This window comes from Lampetra fluviatilis, chromosome 27, assembly GCF_964198595.1.
Source record: "Lampetra fluviatilis chromosome 27, kcLamFluv1.1, whole genome shotgun sequence".
Classification (NCBI taxonomy): domain Eukaryota; kingdom Metazoa; phylum Chordata; class Hyperoartia; order Petromyzontiformes; family Petromyzontidae; genus Lampetra; species Lampetra fluviatilis.
In genome coordinates this window covers 182,529-204,753 of record NC_136301.1, presented here as the reverse complement: position 1 = coordinate 204,753, position 22,225 = coordinate 182,529, and the positions used below count along the sequence as shown (strand labels likewise).

Below are 22,225 nucleotides of genomic sequence, written 5' to 3'. Positions count from 1 at the left end.
GCTTTTAAGGGATTACATCTTGAATCATTGCCTCACTTGATGCAGCTAATCCAGCTGTGACGATCCCACCTGATGACGGAGACTTGTGTTGCTTCCGAAACGTCGTGATTTTTATTTTATTTTATTAATTTTGATGTTTTACCTACGTGACTTTACCGAAAAAACCTAAGAATATGAATCCTTGCAGTCACGAAAGCTTCAAATCTAGAACAAATATTAACCTTTGCAGGGAATGAAGTCTGTATTAATCACACGTTCTTGTGGTGAACGTACAAACAAACATTATCTAATAATAGATGGCTTTGTCTTTGAAACTGATTGGCCTACACCAGAGACAGCCTTCTCTATGGCCTAGCTTCACCAGCGTTAGACAAGAGAATGCCAAAAGGCGAAAAGTACAAAGACAACGCACATATCGGAGCATGTATACGTTTTTTTTATGAACAGATTTTCTAAAATAATAGTTTTTCTTATTATTAAACTATGTCGTATGCAAACTTTGATTTAAAGCTTTCGTGACTGCAGGGATTCAAATTCTTGGTTCTTTCGGTAAAGTCACGTAGAAGGGAAATAATAAAATAATAATAAAAATAAAAAAAATATTGTTTTATATTAAAAAAGTATATACAAAATATAGTTTACTATTTTTATTATTTTATTATTTCCCTTCTACGTGACTTTACCGAAAGAACCAAGAATATGTCATATGCAATTGCCTATCGTTACAGATGTGAACTTGAAGATACAATGGAAAGACATGTGAACCTTATGGCGGGACCCCGGGGTCCCATAAGCCCCCGGCTCTCGCATAAACTGCGTTGCGACGTCATTTTGTCTGTTGAAGGTGAACGATACGAACAATCTATTCCTCTCGACGAGCTCTACGCGATGCGCTTAACAAGGTTTCAACGTTTTGTTTCTTCTGCGCATTCGTCCTCGCTGCGCTTGGACGACATGACAACAGAATGATCCGCACCAGGTGGGTCGCGGCGTTTATGTGCATGGTGGGGCGGAGTCGCCAAAAATACATTAACTAATTACAATTTTGACTTCCGTTTATTCGGAACCCCAGGGTCGCTCGTCCTGTCCTACACAGCTTCTCATCTGAGCCAGTGCCACTTTAAATATGCCGTGTTAACACACGTTGCATTGCAAGATCTCACCGATAGTTGACCACGGAGCTGCTCCACATAACGATGAATACATTGTATTACAGTGTTTAGACGAGGAAAGGGAGCCCGAGGACCAATTCAGATACCACTCGTCAATTATGTTAACCATGGACTGAAATCTCAGTCCTTGAGATCATTAGTAGCCCAGCCCTTCAGTCCCCCACACCAAAGCTCCAGCCCGTTTTTGTTTTATGAACAGATTGCCACAAATTTACATTTTCTTTAAATGTTTTATGCAATTTCAGATAGTTCTCGGTGTGAATTTGAAGCGACAATGGAAAACCTTGTCAAAACAACTATCAACAGGTGTCTGCTTAACTAGCGATATTTCTGGTTGATGTAGAAGCTTGTCCTATCCTACACAGCTCCTCATCTGAGCCAGCATTTTCATAAGATGCATTATTGCGTTTTGCCTAAGATGCATTGCAAGGTCTCACTGGAAGTTGAATTGAGACCTTCTCCGTAGCATGGTGGAAAAATGTTTTATTTTATTTCTAACTACGTGACTTTACCGTAAGAACTAAAGAGTATGGTGTGCTTGCTATTGGATGACAATACAGTTAATCATTGCTCAGCACGGGTTCTGGATTTGTATATTCGCGAGTTACAAAATGGATCCGAATTCCTTATTCGCGACCTGCCAGGCTCGAGTATGCACGAGTGTACGTAGTGCCAGACCACCAACACCGGGGAGATGCACGTGTAGTGGTGACACGCAACATTTTATATTTGAAACTATCTGCGAAGATTCGGCATGCCCGCTCGGCTGCCTGCTTAGTCGTGAAGTCTCGCAGTGATCCCGCTCTGAACTCGCTATTGTGCACTTTTACTTTATAGGTACTTACAGTCGACTCGTTTATACATTTTGGTTTAAACGAGTCCACTGTGAGTTCTATTACAAATGGGAATGCAATCAAGGAAGGTGTTGCGGCTAGCGCTTCCCAGTGTTAAGATTATAAGAACGTTGCATTGTTATCAAACACCTGCATCTCCGGAGCAGTCATCCTCTTGAATTCCTCACCGTCACCACCACCACCGTTTCAAATCATCATCAAAGGTGTCCCAAATACTGTGTCACTCCATCTAAAAATCTCAGTTCATCATATTATCTTTCAGGCCTATAGTAAACATTGCAAGCATAATTTGTAAATGTCTATATATATTCCTTGATTTGGTTTTAATATCCTACAAAGATAAGTATGGTGACAGTTAAATTGTATTTCTTTTTTACGTTTTTACAAAATATCCCAATTATTAACTCTGGTTCATATATACTGTACTAGCCGGCTTCGCCCAGGACTTGGAGTCACCACGCCCGGCCGTATTTGTCTCCCCAGTGGTGATGTTCGAACACCACACTAGTTACTCGATTGAGGTTGAGTCGACATAGGGGAAGCCCAGGACCGGTTAAAATAATCGTCAACGGTGGTGGCCGTGAGCGGGAATCGAACTCGGCTCGCCGGGTTCGTAGGGCAGCGCGCTAACTACTACACTACTGCTCCCCCCACACACACACGCGCGTCCATAGGTACACATACACGCGCGTCCATAGGTACACATACACGCGCTTGCTACAGACACACAACTTTCAGGGTGCGTACGGCAGTAAACGACTGAAATAATAAAGCAATGCTGCGCGAAGAACGCATTAGACCTGCAACACGCGGAGGGTTGGGGGGGGTGACATGAGCAGGCACACTCCGTTACTCTTCCGCATACGGGTCAAATGACAGAGATGAGACGTCACAGCTCACTTGGCGTGCAAAATATATTGCGCCCCCCCCACCCCCCCAAAATAAATATATACAAAAGTGTATTTTTATAATATTTGTATGGTGTACAGTCTGGAAAGTACCCACAGGGCAAATTTAAAGTTTGTTGCATGTCGGGAAGTCCGCTAAACATTTTGAACAGACACACATAATCACAAATTTCCCTTTTTTATATATAGATTTACAAAAAGACAAACACTCGTGCACAACGAAGTACAACTGGAACCATACTCACACCAATATTCACAATCCGGGCCAGACCAGAACATGCTGCAGTAGCACCAGTAGGGCCGTGGAGGGTCCCACCCGAACGTCCACTCCGAAATGCAGGTCCCGCCGTTTTGGCACGGGCTCGATGCGCATGCAGATCCTACACATACCGGTACCACTATTATGCTTTGGATCTGGTAGTTTTTTTCATCTCATCATCAGTTCACGCAGTATGCTGTTTGTAGCAGCGTGATTTAATCTGACAGTGTCAGCCTCTTAAAAGTAGGAATAAATGTCAGAGTTTGTCACTCCACTGCTTGATGAAAGCCTCGGGGTTGTCTGACCATACTTCACCGTGCTGATCAGTCATGGTTAGTGACCAATGCAGACATCACTCATCACGGATTTTAGCTATGGTCAGGGATATAACTTAGTTGGCTGGCTTCATCGCACCGTCCTGTGAACCAGTCCACCACTGCCGCCAGGGCTGTCCCTAGGTGGGGGGGGTGTGGGACCCGGGGAAAATGTCACTGTCTGGGTCCCCCGACGCCTTCCAACTAAATTGCAATGATTACATCTCACACCATGACTTCGAAATGCGGGACCCCCCAAAGCGCAGCGCCTGGGGCGGTCGCCCCGATTCACCGTACCCGAGGGACGGCTCTGCCTGCCACCCCGCCCCTTCCATTACACTCATATTTGTTTTATAATTTTTGTAAATTAAAACTATAGTAAGCTACATTCATTTTAGCACATTTACATTTTAAAAAGTTTTGGTTTTAGATAGTTGCCTCCAGTTATACATGCAAATTTGAAGATGCAATGAAGAGCTATGTATGAAAAACAACCAGCAAGTTCCTGCCTCTAACCAGGTGCTATCTGTTATTGGAGCAGAAGCTAATTCGGTCTGATACAACTCCTCAGCTGATCCGCAATCACTTTACATTATCTGCGTTTACATCAGTTGCATTGCATGAACTCACCGGGAGATATCGTGGGAACTGATCCATATGACGGCGAGTGCATGTAAAGAGAGACAAACACATTTATATGGTGTGATTATTACATTCTGACCTCTACTGCTCCTCATTATTTATGCATCATATTTGTTCTAGAATATTACACTTTATTAGATATGTGCAAGTATTCTCGTGTTATTGATCAAGCTCCTGTCTTCATACAAACTATCAGCTGAAAAAGCATGACTTTCCAAATCCAGGAAAGCCACACTGAGTTGTAGGACTCTTTTTCAGGAGGGTCCTGCTGCTGTATTGGGTTTTCATTTTCAGATGTTTTCATCCAATTAATGATGAGTTGTGTTTATTATACAAGTGGGGAGTAAACCGGAGAACCCGGAGAAAACCCATGCCTTGCGCAAAGTGACAATGTTGTATCTCTGTACAGATGGAAACAGATGGTGATTAGTCCTAGTTGCTATACTGCCTTCTCCTGGCGAGCTCGGGTATGGCTCCTCCACGCCCACTGGAATTGAGTTTTACAAATCTCTGTTTCATGATGTGTGCAAATATGCTCACTGGCCATTGCAGCCAATTAAGATACGTAAAAATAACAAAAGAATAACACGAGTTTGTAGTTCTCATCGTGAAGATGTGATTGAAGTCTCATGGAATGACATGGATGCCATTACATGCCCATTTAGCTGGCTTCCAATGCTAGTTTCGTATAGAAGCTCGTCCTGTCCTACATGGCTCCAGATCTGATCCAGCATCACTTTCAATTTGCTGTTTGTACACAGGTTGCTTTCAGACAAATCTGTAACTAACGAGAAAACCTATCATAGAAACATAGTGTAGGCCAGAATACCATAAGTTAAAAAACACTCAGAAATATGTACAATAAGCACTGAGCCTTTATGCACTATGTAAGAACTATATCAGAAATTCCTGGAGAACTGCATTGTGATTCTCTTGTCGAGATGTTAACTACCTCGCGTGGTATACAGGAGGTCGTGGGTTCGATCGCGACTAATGCCTGTATATTGGGAGATTGCATGTTCTCCCCGTGGTTGCGTGTATTTTCACCATTATTCACTGCTGCCAAGTGTGGAAACAATATATGTAGAGTCCCTACGTTTACACTATGCGACCCATTAACTTGTTTGAGAAACGTTATCCATCCTGTGATTTAAGGCAATCATCTGTTTGGATGATGTTCATGATGTCCCTTTGAAACGTTTATTTTTTTAGATCAATATTTTATCTCCTATCGCTACTCGTTAATCCTGTTATCGGTCTCAGTATGGCTATTTCAAATATTCCTCACATCTGGTTGACTTCCTCTTTCAGTGTCTAGGGTTTTGCATTGTACAACGGTTAGTTTCAAAGAACACACAAACGTCTACAAATTGTGCATCATGAAAAAACCATGAGCAGTTCCATTGTGGTTCCCTCTTATCTGAGGTCACCAGCAAAATAAATTTGAGCAAATGTGACCCGAATGACAGACAGCAGTGATACAGCAACGTAAACTCAAATGTATTGTGATTGTGACCTATTACAAGCCAACCAGAATGCACTTCTTCAGGAACTGATTATGTTTTTTGCATGTTGTGCAGAGGCCGAGCACTTTTTTCACGTTTGTGTTATTGAAATATGTTTTTTTGGCCTGCACAATTTTTCTATTGATGGGTTTTACTCCTCGCTTACAGATATGATGATTGTACAATTGGATGGATACAAGAAAGATATAATATAGCCTAACGTTTAACTTCCTTCCAATTTATTTATCATCCAAAATAACTGCAGTGACAGTAAAACATTATGTATAGTTAATTTAAGACGTACAAAAAAAAAGGAAATGCACTATAATATACATTATAAGTGCATACTCTTAGTTTTTTCGGTAAAGTCAAAAAACTAAGAGTATGAATCCTTGCAGTCACGAAAGCTTCAAATCTAGAAGTGCAAGTGCACTTACCGGGATTTTCGCAATATTGTCCATACCAATCTGAGGGACAATTGCACCAGTAGTATCCTGCGAAAATCCAGTCTAAATCTTGGCAGGTTGCTCCATTGAGGCACGGGCTTGATTGGCACCCCACGGCTAGAAACGGGAATCATAACAAGGTCAGCCGCTTAATGAAGGTAATTACAGTCATAAGAACTGACCCGTTCCCATCGGCTGGTCAGTGTAGCTTAGTTCAGATATCACTGGTCACTGGGTCACTGATGTTAAACGTGGCCTGGGAATTTAACTCATGTCGCCGGATATTCACAGTGCAGTGCATTTACTATTATAATGAGTACAGAAAGCTAAAATCAGCCTCTTCTGGACTGACATTGGTGAAGCAAAATATTGTTTTACCACTCGGGACACCAACGTATAAAACAGAAATCGGTTAACTCAATTCCACGTCTGCACTCAACAATATAAATCAATAGAGGGAGCGTGGGGTCGAGTAAGAAAAGTGGGCGCAGAGGGGGGTGAGGACAAGCGTTGCGTGGATGGCAGCATGGAGGACAAGAGGGACCGGAGACAAAGCAATCACCGAGGAGAGTTTGTGTGTGTGCACGTGTGAGCACGCTTGTGTGAAAGTGTAAATGTCAACACTGCAATGCAGTATTCAATTGTTAAACATTCTTACCCTGCAATATCCCCTGAGCACCCTCTGCTATTTTACCGATCCTGCTGATTCCATGAATGGCAGAACCAGAGATACTGGGAAATCAGAGGCCATAGTTTACGTGCGATGAAGGCGGCTTTTAATTACCATACTTCACCATGCTGGTCAGAGCGGGCTGACAAACATTATTTGCTGGCAACGGAACTCACCATGATAGACAAGCAAATCTCCAATGTACCCTACTCTAGTATTCAAGTGTGGGTTATTCTTTCTCTTCAAATCATGTGTTAGTAATAAATATCTACAAACTCTCAGTGATCTCCAGTATTATTTTTTTCCCTTCATTTATTTTACAATGTACTTTTGTCTTCATGGACTCCCTGTAATCCTTCCCATTCTACTCCCACGGCCATTTCGGTCTGCACAAACTATCAGTCTTTGTTCAGGTACATCCATGCACTAATTTTCGAAACGCCTCCATAATTTCATATTTTCTGTTCACTACAACCTGCCTGCATGGTGCGTAGCCTTATACCATTTTGAGCATTCCATCTTCAGTATTTCATGTCACCAAAATCAAGCTTTGATCCACCCTCTACATCTATCATATCCTATTTAAGTTACTTGCTTAGAATGACTCCCACTTGAGCTTTCCTTGTAACCACATCCTTTACCCTATCTCCTTTATCTAAGCTCCATTCCACCTGGCGTCTTGGATACATTACACATTTATTGTACTTTTGAATACATCAAAAATCTCACAATCCTTACCAAACTTCACACATAACAACTGCAATTTCCAACTCAAGAATATATTTCGGTACATTCGTGACATAACCATGGTGCACATTTTGGTGAGTGATAGCACTCACCGCTGGGGGTGAGAGTTGAAGACGCTGCTTCAGAGAATGCAGTGAAAACGTTTCAAATAGACAAGTACACAAACACATGGTTATGAAGTTAGTACAGTTTTATTATAACTATCAGGAATCGCTAAAAAATGTATGATACTTACGAAGGTTCTTTCTGACAGGGAGTGAATTATTTGTATGTAGATGATACAGTTGTTGTCAATCCTACGCGACAACGAATATTGAAATGACGTAAAAGTCAATGAAATTTAAGGGGAGTAGACTGATACGAGAAAGGACGGATGAAGCTGTCAGCGACGTAAGTGTGGGTTGAGGCAATGCACATCAGGTAGTGATGTTAATAAAGTGACAAAGTATTTGCGAAACGACGTAAAAAGGAGAGACATAAATCGGAGTATTACTGCAATGTATCAAGGCTCAGCCACGCAGCTCAAGAAAGGAGTCGTCGTCGATAGCTCATAAACCGCGTTATAGGGGGGTGCGTTCTGCGTCGCGTGAAGTGGAAACGCGTTGTGTGTATGCATATCCCCCATGATTTTTAGTTTCTCGTGATAAGCATGTCCTACTTTTTCAGTGTTTTGAGATACAGCTACATTTAGACACTACTTGTATATTAATAAGTATGGTACTGTATTGTCTTTACAAAATGCCCAGTTTGATATACATCCTTAAAACTGCATGAAAACTCTTACCGGTAGTTTGAGCTTCTCCAAATGAAGGTGGATGCATATGAAAAACACAAACACGCATACAGTGATCAACGCGATACATTTATACATTTGAAAGGGCCACGAAGGGAGGCTTTTATATTCTGTATATACCGTGAACGCCTGCCTCTCAATAATCTGCTTCAGGAGGGTCCTGCCAAGTATTCACAGTAGGTGGCGATGTTGCTATTTGTCATCCTAAATGAGTACGGTAATTTTTGAGCATTACGATGTTTGACCAATACCAGTTACCTTGTATAGTTTTTGTTCATATATATGGGAGGAAAATGGAGAATCCATAGAAAACCCATTCAGAACAGCGGCGGGGGGGGGGGGCTTACAGCCCTCTACAAAGAAGGCGTCCAAGTCAGAAATTCAACCCAGGCCCTTCTTATAGTGCCTTATTAATTATACAGTATCCAAAGTCGTGTATAGCACTAAGCCCCGCTGTTCAAGTGGGTACCACTTGTGCTCCACTGGTCATCGTCTGCCTGCTAGGGGCACTTTGGATTGGTGGGCGCGTGGGTGGGAGACGACGCTGATTGGTGGAACGGTTTAAAAAGGCTCAAAGCACGGGAAATGTAATCAGAAAGTGAAGGGTCCTTTGATTGGCTAATGGTGAAATCTATTGATAAGGTTCAGCAACGCTGGAGACGGGTATGTAAGGGTTTGAATACAGCATATCTGGGCTCACTCGGGACTGTACTCCATTTTCGTTGTTAACTACGTGCTTGGGTCTTTGCACATTTGTCAGTAAAGGCCGTAATTATAATATATATTGGGGGGGGGGCACACCCCCCCCCCCCCAATATTCAAATATGCTCAAAATGTCCCCCCCAATATATTGCTATAAAAAAATGTGCTTTGCTATTTAAATAAAGACAACAATTTGGTTAACCTTGGCCACAATATCTGGACTTGTCTTCATATAAATCAATGCGTAGATTTCTGTTTATATGATTGTGGTTATGGTTGTACTTTATGAATCCCTAATCTCTGCCATTACATACAATGAAACAAGAAATGGTAAAAAAGTAAAAACAGAGCAATGTAATACAATACACTGTTAGACATTATTGTTAAAAAAAAAGTCCATCCCATGTGTTCGTGAAGTTTAAAATATTTTAGGCAGGAAATGAGTTTTCAAATGTAGATATTTTTCTGGGTTGGGACCCCCAGACACCCTGGAAAGTTTGGTCCCCCACAATGTTGACTCTATGGCTACGGCCTTGTTGTCAGTTATAGTATGGTGAAACGGTCCTTAAAAATGTCAAGGTTTACGTAAAGGAGGCCTTCATCCAGCAATGGATTGAGCATGGATAATGATGATGCCAATGTCACTTTAATGTTGAGCGAATTAAACTACACGAGGATGGGAATTACCGCCAAAATTTCCACCATTCGTCGAAGAGGGGTCCATCCCATGTTAAATTACATAATGGTTATGTATCACGTGTGATGTCACTACGGATTGATGGACTTATCCTTCAGGCTCATTGTGTGTGCAGTAGTTTCCGTTTGTGATTTAATGACGTGAAAGTCCCACCCACTACACACAGAAGCCCCGCCCACTACACACGGAAGCCCCGCCCACTACACACAAAAGCCCCGCCCACTACACACAGAAGCCCCGCCCACTACACACAGAAGTCCCGCCCACTGCACACAGAAGCCCCACCCACTACACGCAGAAGCCCCACTACACACACAGAAGCCCCGCCCACTACACACAGAAGCCCCGCCCACTACACACAGAAGCCCCGTCCACTACACACAGAAGCCCCGCCTACTGCACACGGAAGCTCCGCCCACTACGCACAGAAGCCCCGCCCACTACACACAGAGGCCCCGCCCACTACGCACAGAAGCCCCGCCCACCACGCACAGAAGCCCCTCCAACACGCACAGAAACCCCGCCCACTACGCACAGAAGCCCCGCCCACTACGCACAGAAGCCCCGCCCACTACACACAGAAGCCCCGCCAACTACGCACAGACGCCCCGCCCACTACACACAGAAGCCCCGCCTACTACACATAGAAGCCCCGCCCACTGCACACAGAAGCCCCGCCCACTGCACACAGAAGCCCCGCCCACTACACACGGAAGCCCCGCCCACTACACACGGAAGCCCCGCCCACTACACACAAGCCCTGCCCCATTGTGCAACTGGTTTCAGTCATTGGGGAGGGATTCTCGACTCGACCTTGGCAGGGAATTCGATTTCACGCCCTTTACGATCTTGTTAACTGTGCTCTATCCAAATGAGTAGCTACTGAGCTTATGCAAGAGGGTATGCGTAATGGAAGGTATGTGCCCCCCCCCCCCCAATGATCCGATCGAAATCCCTCATTACGATCGGATCAATGGGTTTATTAGTAATAAATCAGAATTTTACGACCCCCACTGCCACTTTGTAGCATATTATTATGTGCCAGGGACTCTATGAGATAATCGGACAATAGTCTGAGTCTATAATTGGCAATAAGTAATGGAAAAGCAGTTGTAAGTGACTCATAATTGTGCGCAGTTGCGTATACAGAGTGCACGACTTCCCTGAAGGCATCAAACACCTTCAGCGAGCGCGATGCCGATCACACAACACGGGTAGAATTCGACCCTCGATCGATGGCTGCGCCATCGCCGCACACGCGGCGAATACAAAGCAAGGGGCTCCTTACTTACTAACAACACCTTACTTACTAACAACTCCTTACTCACTAACAACTCCTTACTTACAACTCCTTACTCACTAACAACTCCTTACTAACAACTCCTTACTTACTAACAACTCCTTACTCACTAACAACTCCTTACTAACAACTCCTTACTCACTAACAACTCCTTACTTACAACTCCTTACTCACTAACAACTCCTTACTAACAACTCCTTACTTACTAACAACTCCTTACTCACTAACAACTCCTTACTAACAACTCCTTACTTACTAACAACTCCTTACTCACTAACAACTCCTCTATCATTTTTCATTGCTGGAGGGGTTGCCCCCCTCCCTAAAAATCCTGGCTCCGCCATTGTATGTGCCAACATGTATTTCGTGGGATACTTTAAATTAATGATAATACTTTACTGCTGAATTACACCACTTTAGTCGCGCGCAAAAAACGTGAAAATGATCACACAATGTCGAATTCTTGTTGACGGAAGAAATAAGTTATTTAATAGTTGTGTTCGTCTGCTCAGTTGTATTAAAACAGTGCGATGGGCTATGTGACGAGACGAGCAATCCATTGGGAACTCTCGTAGCTGCGCAGGAGGGCACACTTGTCTATGAGACGATGAGAGAATGGGCAGTGGGCCATTGCACGGCGCTGGTGCCCTATGCTCGAGATGTCGTGCATATGACCCTCATCATTACAGTCGTGTTATTATGACAACATGAGACCGTTTTGTTATTCCTCCCACACAAGGCAGAGCGCACTTTCCTACAACCGGCCTGCTGCTTGAGTACTCGACTCGACTCGGATACATTCTCATTTGCGATCCGAACAGGTGGTGTGAATTTCACAGCTGTAATGTAACCCATTAAAGTTTTTTTTTACAATAATAGAAATGTGTGCTATAGTCATTGGTAACCTGGTTAACCATCAACTCGCTCCACTTAAGAAGCGGTTCAATCAGAGTTGACTGAAACTCGCATTTAACCCAGGTAACTCAGTGGTGGTTGCTGATTAAGCGCCCTAACTAAACGCTCTGAGCTACACAGGCACCTCGTATCTCAACAGATGTCGACATGCATCTGCATGAATGCTTTTGTAATATGAGGATATATCCGGCTCACTGACGTATCACAACTCGTCATGGTGATTGGCTCTGCCGGTCCTGGTATACAGCCAATGGGGGGAAGCCTGGGGGCATGGTCCTGACGTGATGGAAAGGTGACAGCTATAAGGATTGGTTCTGCTGGCTTTGGCCACAGCCAATGGGGAGATGAGTCAGGGGCGTGGTCCCGGGAGCTGACGAGGGAACCTGGAAGATTCCATGCAGGCTAACGAGGATTGGCGGAAACGTACCACGTGACCCGGGTATTAAATAGGGGTGGAGACGAACGACACGTGGTCAGAACGGGAACGAACGGAGGAAGGGGGCCACGCGGGAGCGGGGCTCCGAGTTGCCACGTGGCAGTGCGTCTCTCTCTCTATCTGTCCCTCTCACGCTGCCTATCAGCAGCGTGAAGTAACTGTAACATAAGTTGAATAAAAGACGGATTCCAGAAGTCGTTTCAACGAGCATTATTACACTTTCAACAAGACATCTATTGTTATATCGCTGCCCGAATAGGGATGTTGGTCGTCGTTAAGCCGCTCTACACCCCTACCGACCCCGCCCACCACTACGCCTGACCCCGCCCACCACTACCCCTGACCCCGCCCACCACCACCTGCTTGGCCCCGCCCACCACTACCTGATGGCCCCGCCCACCACTACCTAATGGCCCCGCCCACCTATTTCTCCTTAGGGGTCATCCATTTAGTATGTACGCAAAAATCTGTCAAAACTTGACCCCTCCCCTTCCCTGTATAAATGCGTACTTTTCGACCCCCCCCCCCACCACCTGTGTAAGTAATCCACGCAGAAACGATCAAATATTTCCTCATCCACATCAATTCCATACACCCAGCCATCAAATTCACCATGGAGGTGGAAAAGAATGGCAAGCTACCATTCTTGGATGTTTTAATCGAAAAGAGACAAGATGGCTCAATGGGCCACTCTGTGTACAGGAAAGCCACCCCATAAGGGTGTCATTATGGCAGAACACTGTCCCGGCATAATGCTACGCTTTCAAGTAATCTCGATTCACTTCGGGGTTTTGTTTTACAAAGGACATTATACGAATCGTAAAGCGCATCATTTTCATTCACACATGTAACTAATAACGTGTAACTAATAACATAATATCTACGAACAGAGAACAATAAATGCACCTCTCGCTAATGTCTCGTGGATACTGCACCCATGCGATTGATTAGAAGTGATTCACAAACACGAGCGTTGTAATCTTTCATTTAAATTACCTACGTTACACATGTATACATACAAAGACAAAATACCCTGTTACAGCCTTATATTTTTGGGGCAAGTGCTGTTAAGCGAGCACATATGAAGGCCGGAACGGCACACGAGGGGGTGGGTCGCCATCACCACGCCCGGCCGCCTTTGTCTCCCAAATGTCAATGTTTACACACCACACCAGGTACTCCTTTGAGGGTGAGTCGACAAAGGGGAATCCCAGGACGGGTTCAGATAATCATCACTGGTGTTGACCGTGAGCGGGAATCAAACTCGGTCGGCCGGAATCGAATACAGCGCGCAACCACTGCACACATATACATATCCACACACATATATATGCACACACACACATATACACACAAATATATACGTTGTATTGAAGCTGGCAGAAAGTGCGCTGTTGTTGGTTGCATATAAAAGCCAACGAGTTGTATGCGCGTGTGTGCGCCTTTACCTGGCACAGCACGAACCACCAGGACACAGGTGAGAAGGCACTGGACGAACCACATCGTTGATAATTAGTCGAGTAGCTGCGTTGCACCAGTCAGTGTTTGTTGGAGGTAAAATATGGAACTGGGTTGAAACTGAGCGCGGCTTTTTTTTTATAATACCTCACCCCTGCACCCCGTCCCACCCCGAAAGACTTCAAATTACAACATCGGTGTGGGTGCGCGTGGTGTGGGCCACGTTTAAAGGTCTTGGAAGATTTGCGTGAAGTAAAAAAATGGTAACCACGCGGGTAAACACGATATTTCGAAATCCGTGTAACTACTCCTAATGTGCCGTGGGTGTTCGGCGTGATTAATCAATTGCCGTCATTTAAACTGCCTCCTCCGCCTTCGGCGGGGAAGTTGAAAAAAATAAATAAAGTCACAGTGCGCATTGCGGCGACAAAATTGCGGCCCCTTTTTGCAAGCCCTAAAAATATTTCACGCACGCTTAGTCCACCGCATGGATCCATTTCCACAAGCCGCTGTGCGAGTTCATTCAAAAAGAAGTCTTCACGACATTTACATCAATACTAATTTAACTTTACAAAAACATACAGTATATAAAACCTTAAACTGTGGGTTCAATTCTGGCCTTGCATATGATGCAGGCAATACGCACAGCAGCTAAATGCCAAAGTCGAGGTCTGCTGCTCGCCACAATGAGAGGGCTTCAGGAGAGAGAGAGTTCCTGTAGCTTCACTGTTCCTTCTCCATTGAAGGAGCGCAGACTGCAGTGGGTTTATTGTATGATCTATTGTTTGTGTTGCATGGCCACAACCACACTACTCTGGCTTGTGTCTTTAATTTTCCACCCAAGAAGGAGATGTGCGTATCGGCCTGCGTTGTGAGATGCAGTTTTTCATGAACGACGCTATTTAAAATGTTATTATCATTATTATTTACCGTTCCACCAGTGTCTTCCAGGAGAAAAAAAAGCCAGGAGGTGCGATGTTTGTCTCTCGAACGAGATGTTTACATTTGTATTTTCACCCTTATTTGAATAAATTTTAGTTCTGAGAATTAATATATATCGATGGGATTGTCATGTGTCAATCTCTCAGTCGAGTGGAGGGGCAAGTTGCGATACCTGCCCTGCTGTGTAAACAATGAGAGGGCCGGTGACAAATCTTCTACCCATGCATTCTACGAACTGCCGCTAGCCATGCGAGATTATAAACATTCTGTCCGCTTTAGTGGGTACAAACAAGTCGACTTAATTGATTCAGAGCATGAGGACAATTACTTTTAATAATGATAATGTAGTGCAATTACGTTCATCTTGCAGTGACAGAAGAGTGTCCGATAATTGTTCACATTATTTCGTGATGTAAGTTTTTTTTTTAACCAAGGGTGATAGTGGCTCTGGTGATGGCGATGGTGGTGCCAGTCGTGGTCGTGCCGTCGGTAGGTGAGATCTGCTCCATACAATGATGATTTACATTTTCAGTAGAAAAAAACACGCGATAAACTCAATTCCAGTGACAATGGCCTTCCAACCAATCACCAACAGGCAGGGCAGCATTGTCATCCAGGCAGTTATGTTTGCGTGTGTGGAAAATACCACAACAATAATAATCATTCTCAACACTTTATCAATCTTCTGCTGGACTCCTTCATTGACGATTACCACTATGTAAAAATAAATACTTGTCCTATTTATTTAGACGGTCCTGGCTATAGGATAGCAATAACGTGGAATCTACTCGACTGGCTCATGAGGACTATTTAATAAGTGATGGCCTGTGCTCGTTCGAACACGAAGGTACGCTGAATTATTGGACGGTTGGACAAAGAGTGAGGTATTCATCTACTGCACGGGCTATTTTAACTGTGTGTAGTGGTGGCACAACAGCAAACTGCTCTCTGAATGCGACCTCAATTCCATTCCCCAGCCAAGGCTAACACAAGTGGCGAAGTATATCTGAACTCCCCCGACTCTGCCACCACGACGACCCCCATCACCACCCAACTTATCAACAACCCTCACTCACCAGCATGGTCAAAGTATTGTCAACAACAACAACCGCCGTTCGTCATAAAGTGGCGATGACGTCACCACGGCGCTTGAGTATGGTCAAACAAACCTCATGACCAACAGGTTATGAGGAGGCCGTGATCCTTAACCGGAATGATGGTGTGCAACCAGACAGTGCAGTATTGTTTACTTCATTATTATTTAAATATATTTACGTGAATGCAGACCACGTTAGGTGTAACCTATACCCCATTGTGCTCCAAAGAATCTGTGTAATGTATACGGCATTGTATTAAACTTTTAAGTGGCATCCTTTCTGGCATCCTCTCTGTGTTTGGAACGAGCGAATCGCATATTTAGATTCCAAGTGTATGATATAATTGGTTACATTTCACAATCACAAAACGGTGTTGCCCAGTTCATGCAGCTATCATTACAACCCTCATGTCAACGTCACTTAATGTTAAGAGGTCTTACCGGCAGTGGTGACAGTGCTGCTGCTGCTGGTGGCGACGGTGGAGGTACTGCCAGTGGTGCTGGTGGTGGTGCTACTGATGGGGGTGGTGCTGGTGGTGGTACTGGTGGGGGTGGAGGTGGTGGTACTGGTGGAGGTGGTGCTGGTGGTGGTACTGGTGGGGGTGGTGCTGGTGGTGGTACTGGTGGGGGTGGTACTGGTGGTGGTACTGGTGGGGGTGGAGGTGGTGGTACTGGTGGAGGTGGTGCTGGTGGTGGTACTGGTGGGGGTGGTGCTGGTGGTGGTACTGGTGGGGGTGGTACTGGTGGTGGTACTGGTGGGGGTGGAGGTGGTGGTACTGGTGGGGGTGGTACTGGTGGTGGTACTGGTGGGGGTGGAGGTGGTGGTACTGGTGGGGGTGGTGCTGGTGGTGGTACTGGTGGGGGTGGTGCTGGTGGTACTGGTGGGGGTGGTACTGGTGGTAGTACTGGTGGGGGTGGTGCTGGTGGGGGTGGTGGTGGTGGTGGTACTGGTGGGGGTGGTGGTAATGGTGGGTGTGGATCTGGTGGTGGTGGTGGTGGTGCCAATGGTGGTTGGAGCTGCTCCATATGATGACGGTGACATTTGCAAAAGAGAGAAACAGGACAGACTCAATTCACATACTCTTTGGTTCTTTCGGTAAAGTCACGTAGGTATAAAAATAAATAATAAATCACGACGTTTCGATCGCAACACAAGCGGTGGTCATCAGGTGGAAAGATACAGCAGTAGAACTGCTGAACAAGAAAGGGCTGCTGCAACACGAGGTTATATATAGGTTTGAGGTGGGTGTCACCCAAGGATAAGTAGGCAGGGTCAGAGATGGAAAGGAGTTTCGTCACCGCACGCACGCACAGCAGCTGCGTTAAAGGGAGAGATTGGAGTCATGCAGTCACGAAAACTTCAAATCAATTCACATGTTAATAGCCTTCCCAACTATTGCACAATGCAAAATAATATTTTCATCCGGATAGTGCTGTTGTCCTGTGTGGACATGATGCATTACGAATGACAACTTTCAGCCAGTGTTAGTCCACTTCTGGAGGAAGTCCCCCCCCCCCCCTTGCCCCGCCATGGTCGTATTAATCATGGTGGTTTGATTGACTATACATACCACGCTGGTCAGTGGAGGGATATCAGTTGAGATATCACTGGCCACAGATGTTAGCTGGTGGCGGTGATTGAACTTGTTGCTGGATTAAAAGTGCAGTGCCGATCACCATTACGCTAACACCATTGCCCACAGGGACATTGTAAGAATGTGTGGACGTAGTGCTGTGAAATATTGATTTCGTTAGCAACAGTGGACAACTTAAACTTATTAAATGTCAGGAAATGTTAAACGCTTTCTTTTTTCAGAACGAGCAATAAATAGATGGTGACTCAATGCTCAAAGGAGTCTTGGGTGCAGTTCATCTTCTTCGCCATCCCTGAGGCAGTGGTGGACATTTCACAATCCCACACAACAAATTGGTACTCTGTAATCAATGACGACTATTCAGCGGCCTTCTGATTAGGATTTTTTATTTGGAACTTACAGCTAGAGTTGCGGCGATATGATTTTCCAAGATTTTCACGCTACACCTCTCATTGCAATACCAGTTTCCCATCACTTTTAGAAACAAATATCGCTCTTTTATTGCATTGACTTTGCAGTTTTCTGTGCTTCCAGTACAAATAATGAAAATAATATTGTTTGTTTTTTCATATATAGCGGCATCGTTTATGCAAATTGTATCTCACAATCGTTGAACCATAGACAAGCTGAAAGACAGCCAGGCGGTGAGCTAGCGCCAATAGTTGCCCAAGCTCTACAAACCTCGATATATTAAATTATTTTATTTTATTTCTACCTTCGTGACTTTACCGAAAGAACCAAAGAGTATGAATGAATTAGTGTTTATACATATGGCAGGAAACCGGAGCAAGCCAGAGTATGGCACCTCCTCGATGCCCAGAGGAAGGAAGTTTCGCAACACGAGTGTGATCCACCAACCCTCACTGCCCCTCCACAGTGCTGAGTTACCGGCCATTCGGATAACCTAAATATTACATACTTAAATGTTCTTCGACTGCAGGTATTTCAATCATTCCAACTATACATCCTGAATATAGCTGTCGTTTACTCAGACTTTACCGGAAGTGGTGCGAAGAGCTGCTCCGGATGATGTCGATGATGTAAGCCATTTGAAAACGACACGCACACACAAGCTTGTGTTAATAATTCGCACGAACATTGAGAACATCATCCCGTTGCATTGTGGAAATATTTGCCTTCATTGATGCGCATCCATTGCTCAGGTGAAGGAGTGGCCTCAATGTTAAATAACATTATCCTATGGGTCAACCTTAATGCCATGGGTATGATTAAGGCAATAAAATATCAATGCAGTAAACAATATATAAAATGTTGTGTATGCAATGAACATTAATTATGCAAGTATGATCCATTTATATGTAAATACCGGCTGAATAAATGTGACATTTAAACTGAAGGCTAGCAAGCTTTAGCACGTAGGCTTTCGCGACCTATTTTTTCCACCTGATTGATGACATTATATTGCTCTATTTAAGACCGGAAGCAGGAAGAAGTCTTCACAATTCTGCCAAATTGCCTGATTAAGCTGGTTGTAATCACCAGTTAAACGTCGTACTCAAAACAGTAAATGTTGGTTTACTCTCCAACACACCGATGTGCTGAAGGAGTGACTAATTGGCACGTTTTGTTTACCTGACAAACCTGACTAATTGGCAATGTCGGGTGGGTTAAGGACTTTATTTTATTAACGCGATCTAACCCAACAAACGTTATTATGAATAAAGGCTTGCAACTTTATTTTTTGTGACCACTGCATGACTATTATTTTGTCGACAAATTGAGTTTTAAATGGCAGTTTCTTATGGATTGTGAACATAAATACATAATTGAAGATCAATACCGAGTGAGCAGACGACGGAAGCATCTTCCACATGGCTGCAGTCGTGAGTGCCCCAGCCGTTTTGTCTGCACTGCGAGAGTTGAGATTCAGAACCGTTGCACTGCACGTTGTCCATCCAGATCCGGCCGCTGCCCGCTCCGTACCGAGCATTTCCCGGAGCTGACACGGCGGAGCCACAGCCCAGCTGACGGCAGACCACCTCGGCATCCTGCAGCTCCCAAAAGTCGTCGCACACCGTGCCCCAGAATTTTTTGTAGAGCACCTCCACGCGGCCCTGGCATGCGTTGCCTCCGCCAACCAGGCGGACTTCAACGCCTGAAGAAACAAAAACACACACATGTTTCCAACGGACCACATTGAACACAATATGCCTGGAAACTAATATAAGCCTTCAAGGTGTCGTGCTTGTGGTAATTCCACAAGGTGTGGATTGAAGGATAAAATAAGCAAATAACATGTCGGTAATCATACTTTAATAAGGACATTTTTGAATTATGTATAGGAAAATCTCTTCCAACGCGGGTTCATGGAATGCGTGTTTCGGCTGAACACAGTTTACCTAATGAGGTCTGTTGTCCGGAACACGCGGGTGATGTTTAGGCTGTATGCTGTTTCACGCTGCTAAGATTCTCATCTCCGCGTTGAAAAGTAGTGCCACGAGGGTGCTGCATCCGTTGGAAGTTGTGAGTGGATCGACTGAGAACTATTTATGAACCATGTATGTTCTGTGTACGTGTTTTAGTGTAACAATGTAACACACTCAACACGCACAATTGCACGACGCAAATGTTCACACATTGTATATATGTATCCATGTTGAACTTCTATCGCACCGTACGTAGCTAACCGTGCTAATCGGAGGTGCGGGGGTTGGGCAACAAACTAAACACTAAAAGCAGTTGTTAAAGAAATTAGTTTTCAATTGCTACATCCATTTAGCCTTCCAGATGTTGAGGAGGTTAGGTGGACGCCTCGATGGTGAATCGTTAACATTCAAGTGACAGTGTCAGGAGCAAGTGCTGAGCGTGAGTGCCCCGGTGCAGGAAGAGTAATGGAAATGGGGGTTTTGTGTCAAGGTGAAGCTGAAAATAAAGAGTGCGCACACAATCAATGTAGAGCAATTCAGCATCATTTAGTACAATAACAACGGTGGAAATCATGTAGAGACATTTAAACAAAGAGGGAGAGGGTGATAATTTCGGACCCAGGAACACAACCCTATTTTGACCATGCCTATAATTTGACAAATGCAGTTTTGCCCAAAACGGTATTTTCCAGGAGCATAACGCCTACGTTCAGCGAGGTCTGCCTGTAGTAATCTATGAAGTATGGTAAAACCACCTACACGACCCACACGGCATGGGGAAGACATTCATCCAGCAGTAGATTGACAAAGACTCTAAATTAGTATAATCTCCAAGATGAAGTTAACAGTTGGCAGACCGTATTAGGTTGACAGTATTCTAGAAACTATCTAATGCAAATAGTGGTCCAGGTGGTGGATTTTAATTTATATGAGGCTTCTTATGGTTTCACACAAATACAAAAAATAAATTTTACAAGACTTGTGCAAAAATAACTCATTGTCCACGACAATCGCAACACCTCGTGAGCAGATGACGGAAGCATCTTCCACATGGCTGCAGTCGTGAGTGCCCCAGCCGTTTTGTCTGCACTGCGAGAGTTGAGACTCGGAACCGTTGCACTGCACGTTGTCCATCCAGATCTGGCCACTGCCCACTCCGTAGAAAGCGTTTCCCACAGCAGACACAGCAGAGCCACAGCCCAGCTGACGGCAGACCACCTCGGCATCCTGCAGGTCCCAAAAGTCGTCGCACACCGTGCCCCAGAACTTTCTGTAGAGCACCTCCACGCGGCCCTGGCATGCGTTGCCTCCGTCAACCAAGCGGACTTCAACGCCTGAAGAAAAAAACACACACACATATGTTTCCAACGGTCCACACTGAACACAAGATGCCTGGAAACGAATATAAGCCTCCAATGTGTCATGCTTGTGGTAATACCACAAGTTGTGGATTGACGGATATAAGAAACAAATAACATTTCGGTAATTATACTTTAATGAGGATATTTGAAGTTTTCGTGACTGCAAGGATCCATACTCTTTGGTTCTTTCGGTAAAGTCAGGTAGGTGAAAAAATAAAATAAAATAAAAAATAAGAATACAAATAAAAATAAAAATAGAAATAATCAAATTTAATCACGACGTTTCGGAAGCAACACAAGCGTCCGTCATCAGGTGGGACAACCACAGCAAGAAACAAAAAAACACTGTAGTGGGCAAAGAGAGCTGTTTGTGACAAGCGATTATATAAGGTAAGAGTGGAGGAGGAGCCAGGGAGGAGAGATGCAGTGGGCTCTCATGATATAGTTTTTTTTCCGAGACCAAGGTACTCTGCAAACCTTCAGGCTTTACCGAAAGAACCAAAAAGTATTTAATAAGGAGATTTTTTTTATTATGTATAGGAAAATCTTTCCCAACGCGGGTTCATGGAATGCGTGTTTCGGCTGTACACAGTTTACCTAATGAGGTCTGTTGTCCGGAACACGCGGGTGATGCTTAGGCTGTACACGGTTTAACGCTGCTAAGATTCTCATCTCCGCGTCGAAAAGTAGTGCCACGAGGGTGCTGCATCCGTTGGAAGTTGTGAGTGGATCGACTGAGAACTATTTATGAACCATGTATGTTCTGTGTACGTGTTTTAGTGTGACAATGTAACACATTCAACACGCACAATTGCACAACGCAAATGTTCACACATTGTATATATGTATGCATGTTGAACTTCTATCGCACCGTACGTAGCTAACCGTGCTAATCGGAGGTGCGGGGGTTGGGCAACAAACTAAACACTAATAGCAGTTGTTAAAGAAATTAGTTTTCAATTGCCACATCCATTTAGCCGTCCAGATGTTGAGGAGGTTAGGTGGACGCCTCGATGGTGAATCGTT

General features: G+C 44.4%; 1 protein-coding gene across 1 annotated transcript in view; it reads right to left on the bottom strand.

The window, feature by feature from the left end:
• LOC144942432 (scavenger receptor cysteine-rich domain-containing protein DMBT1-like) overlaps positions 1–22,225 on the bottom strand; it is a gene marked incomplete at its 3' end in the record, with an annotated part of 174,666 nt that overhangs the window by 113,323 nt on the left and 39,118 nt on the right. The window contains exons 10-12 of the mRNA XM_078869304.1: positions 20,867–21,163; positions 19,235–19,567; positions 16,649–16,659 (exon numbers count right to left, since the gene is read on the bottom strand). Coding sequence (XP_078725430.1) covers positions 16,649–16,659; positions 19,235–19,567; positions 20,867–21,163 — 641 coding nt within the window. The remainder of the gene's footprint in view (positions 1–16,648; positions 16,660–19,234; positions 19,568–20,866; positions 21,164–22,225) is intronic.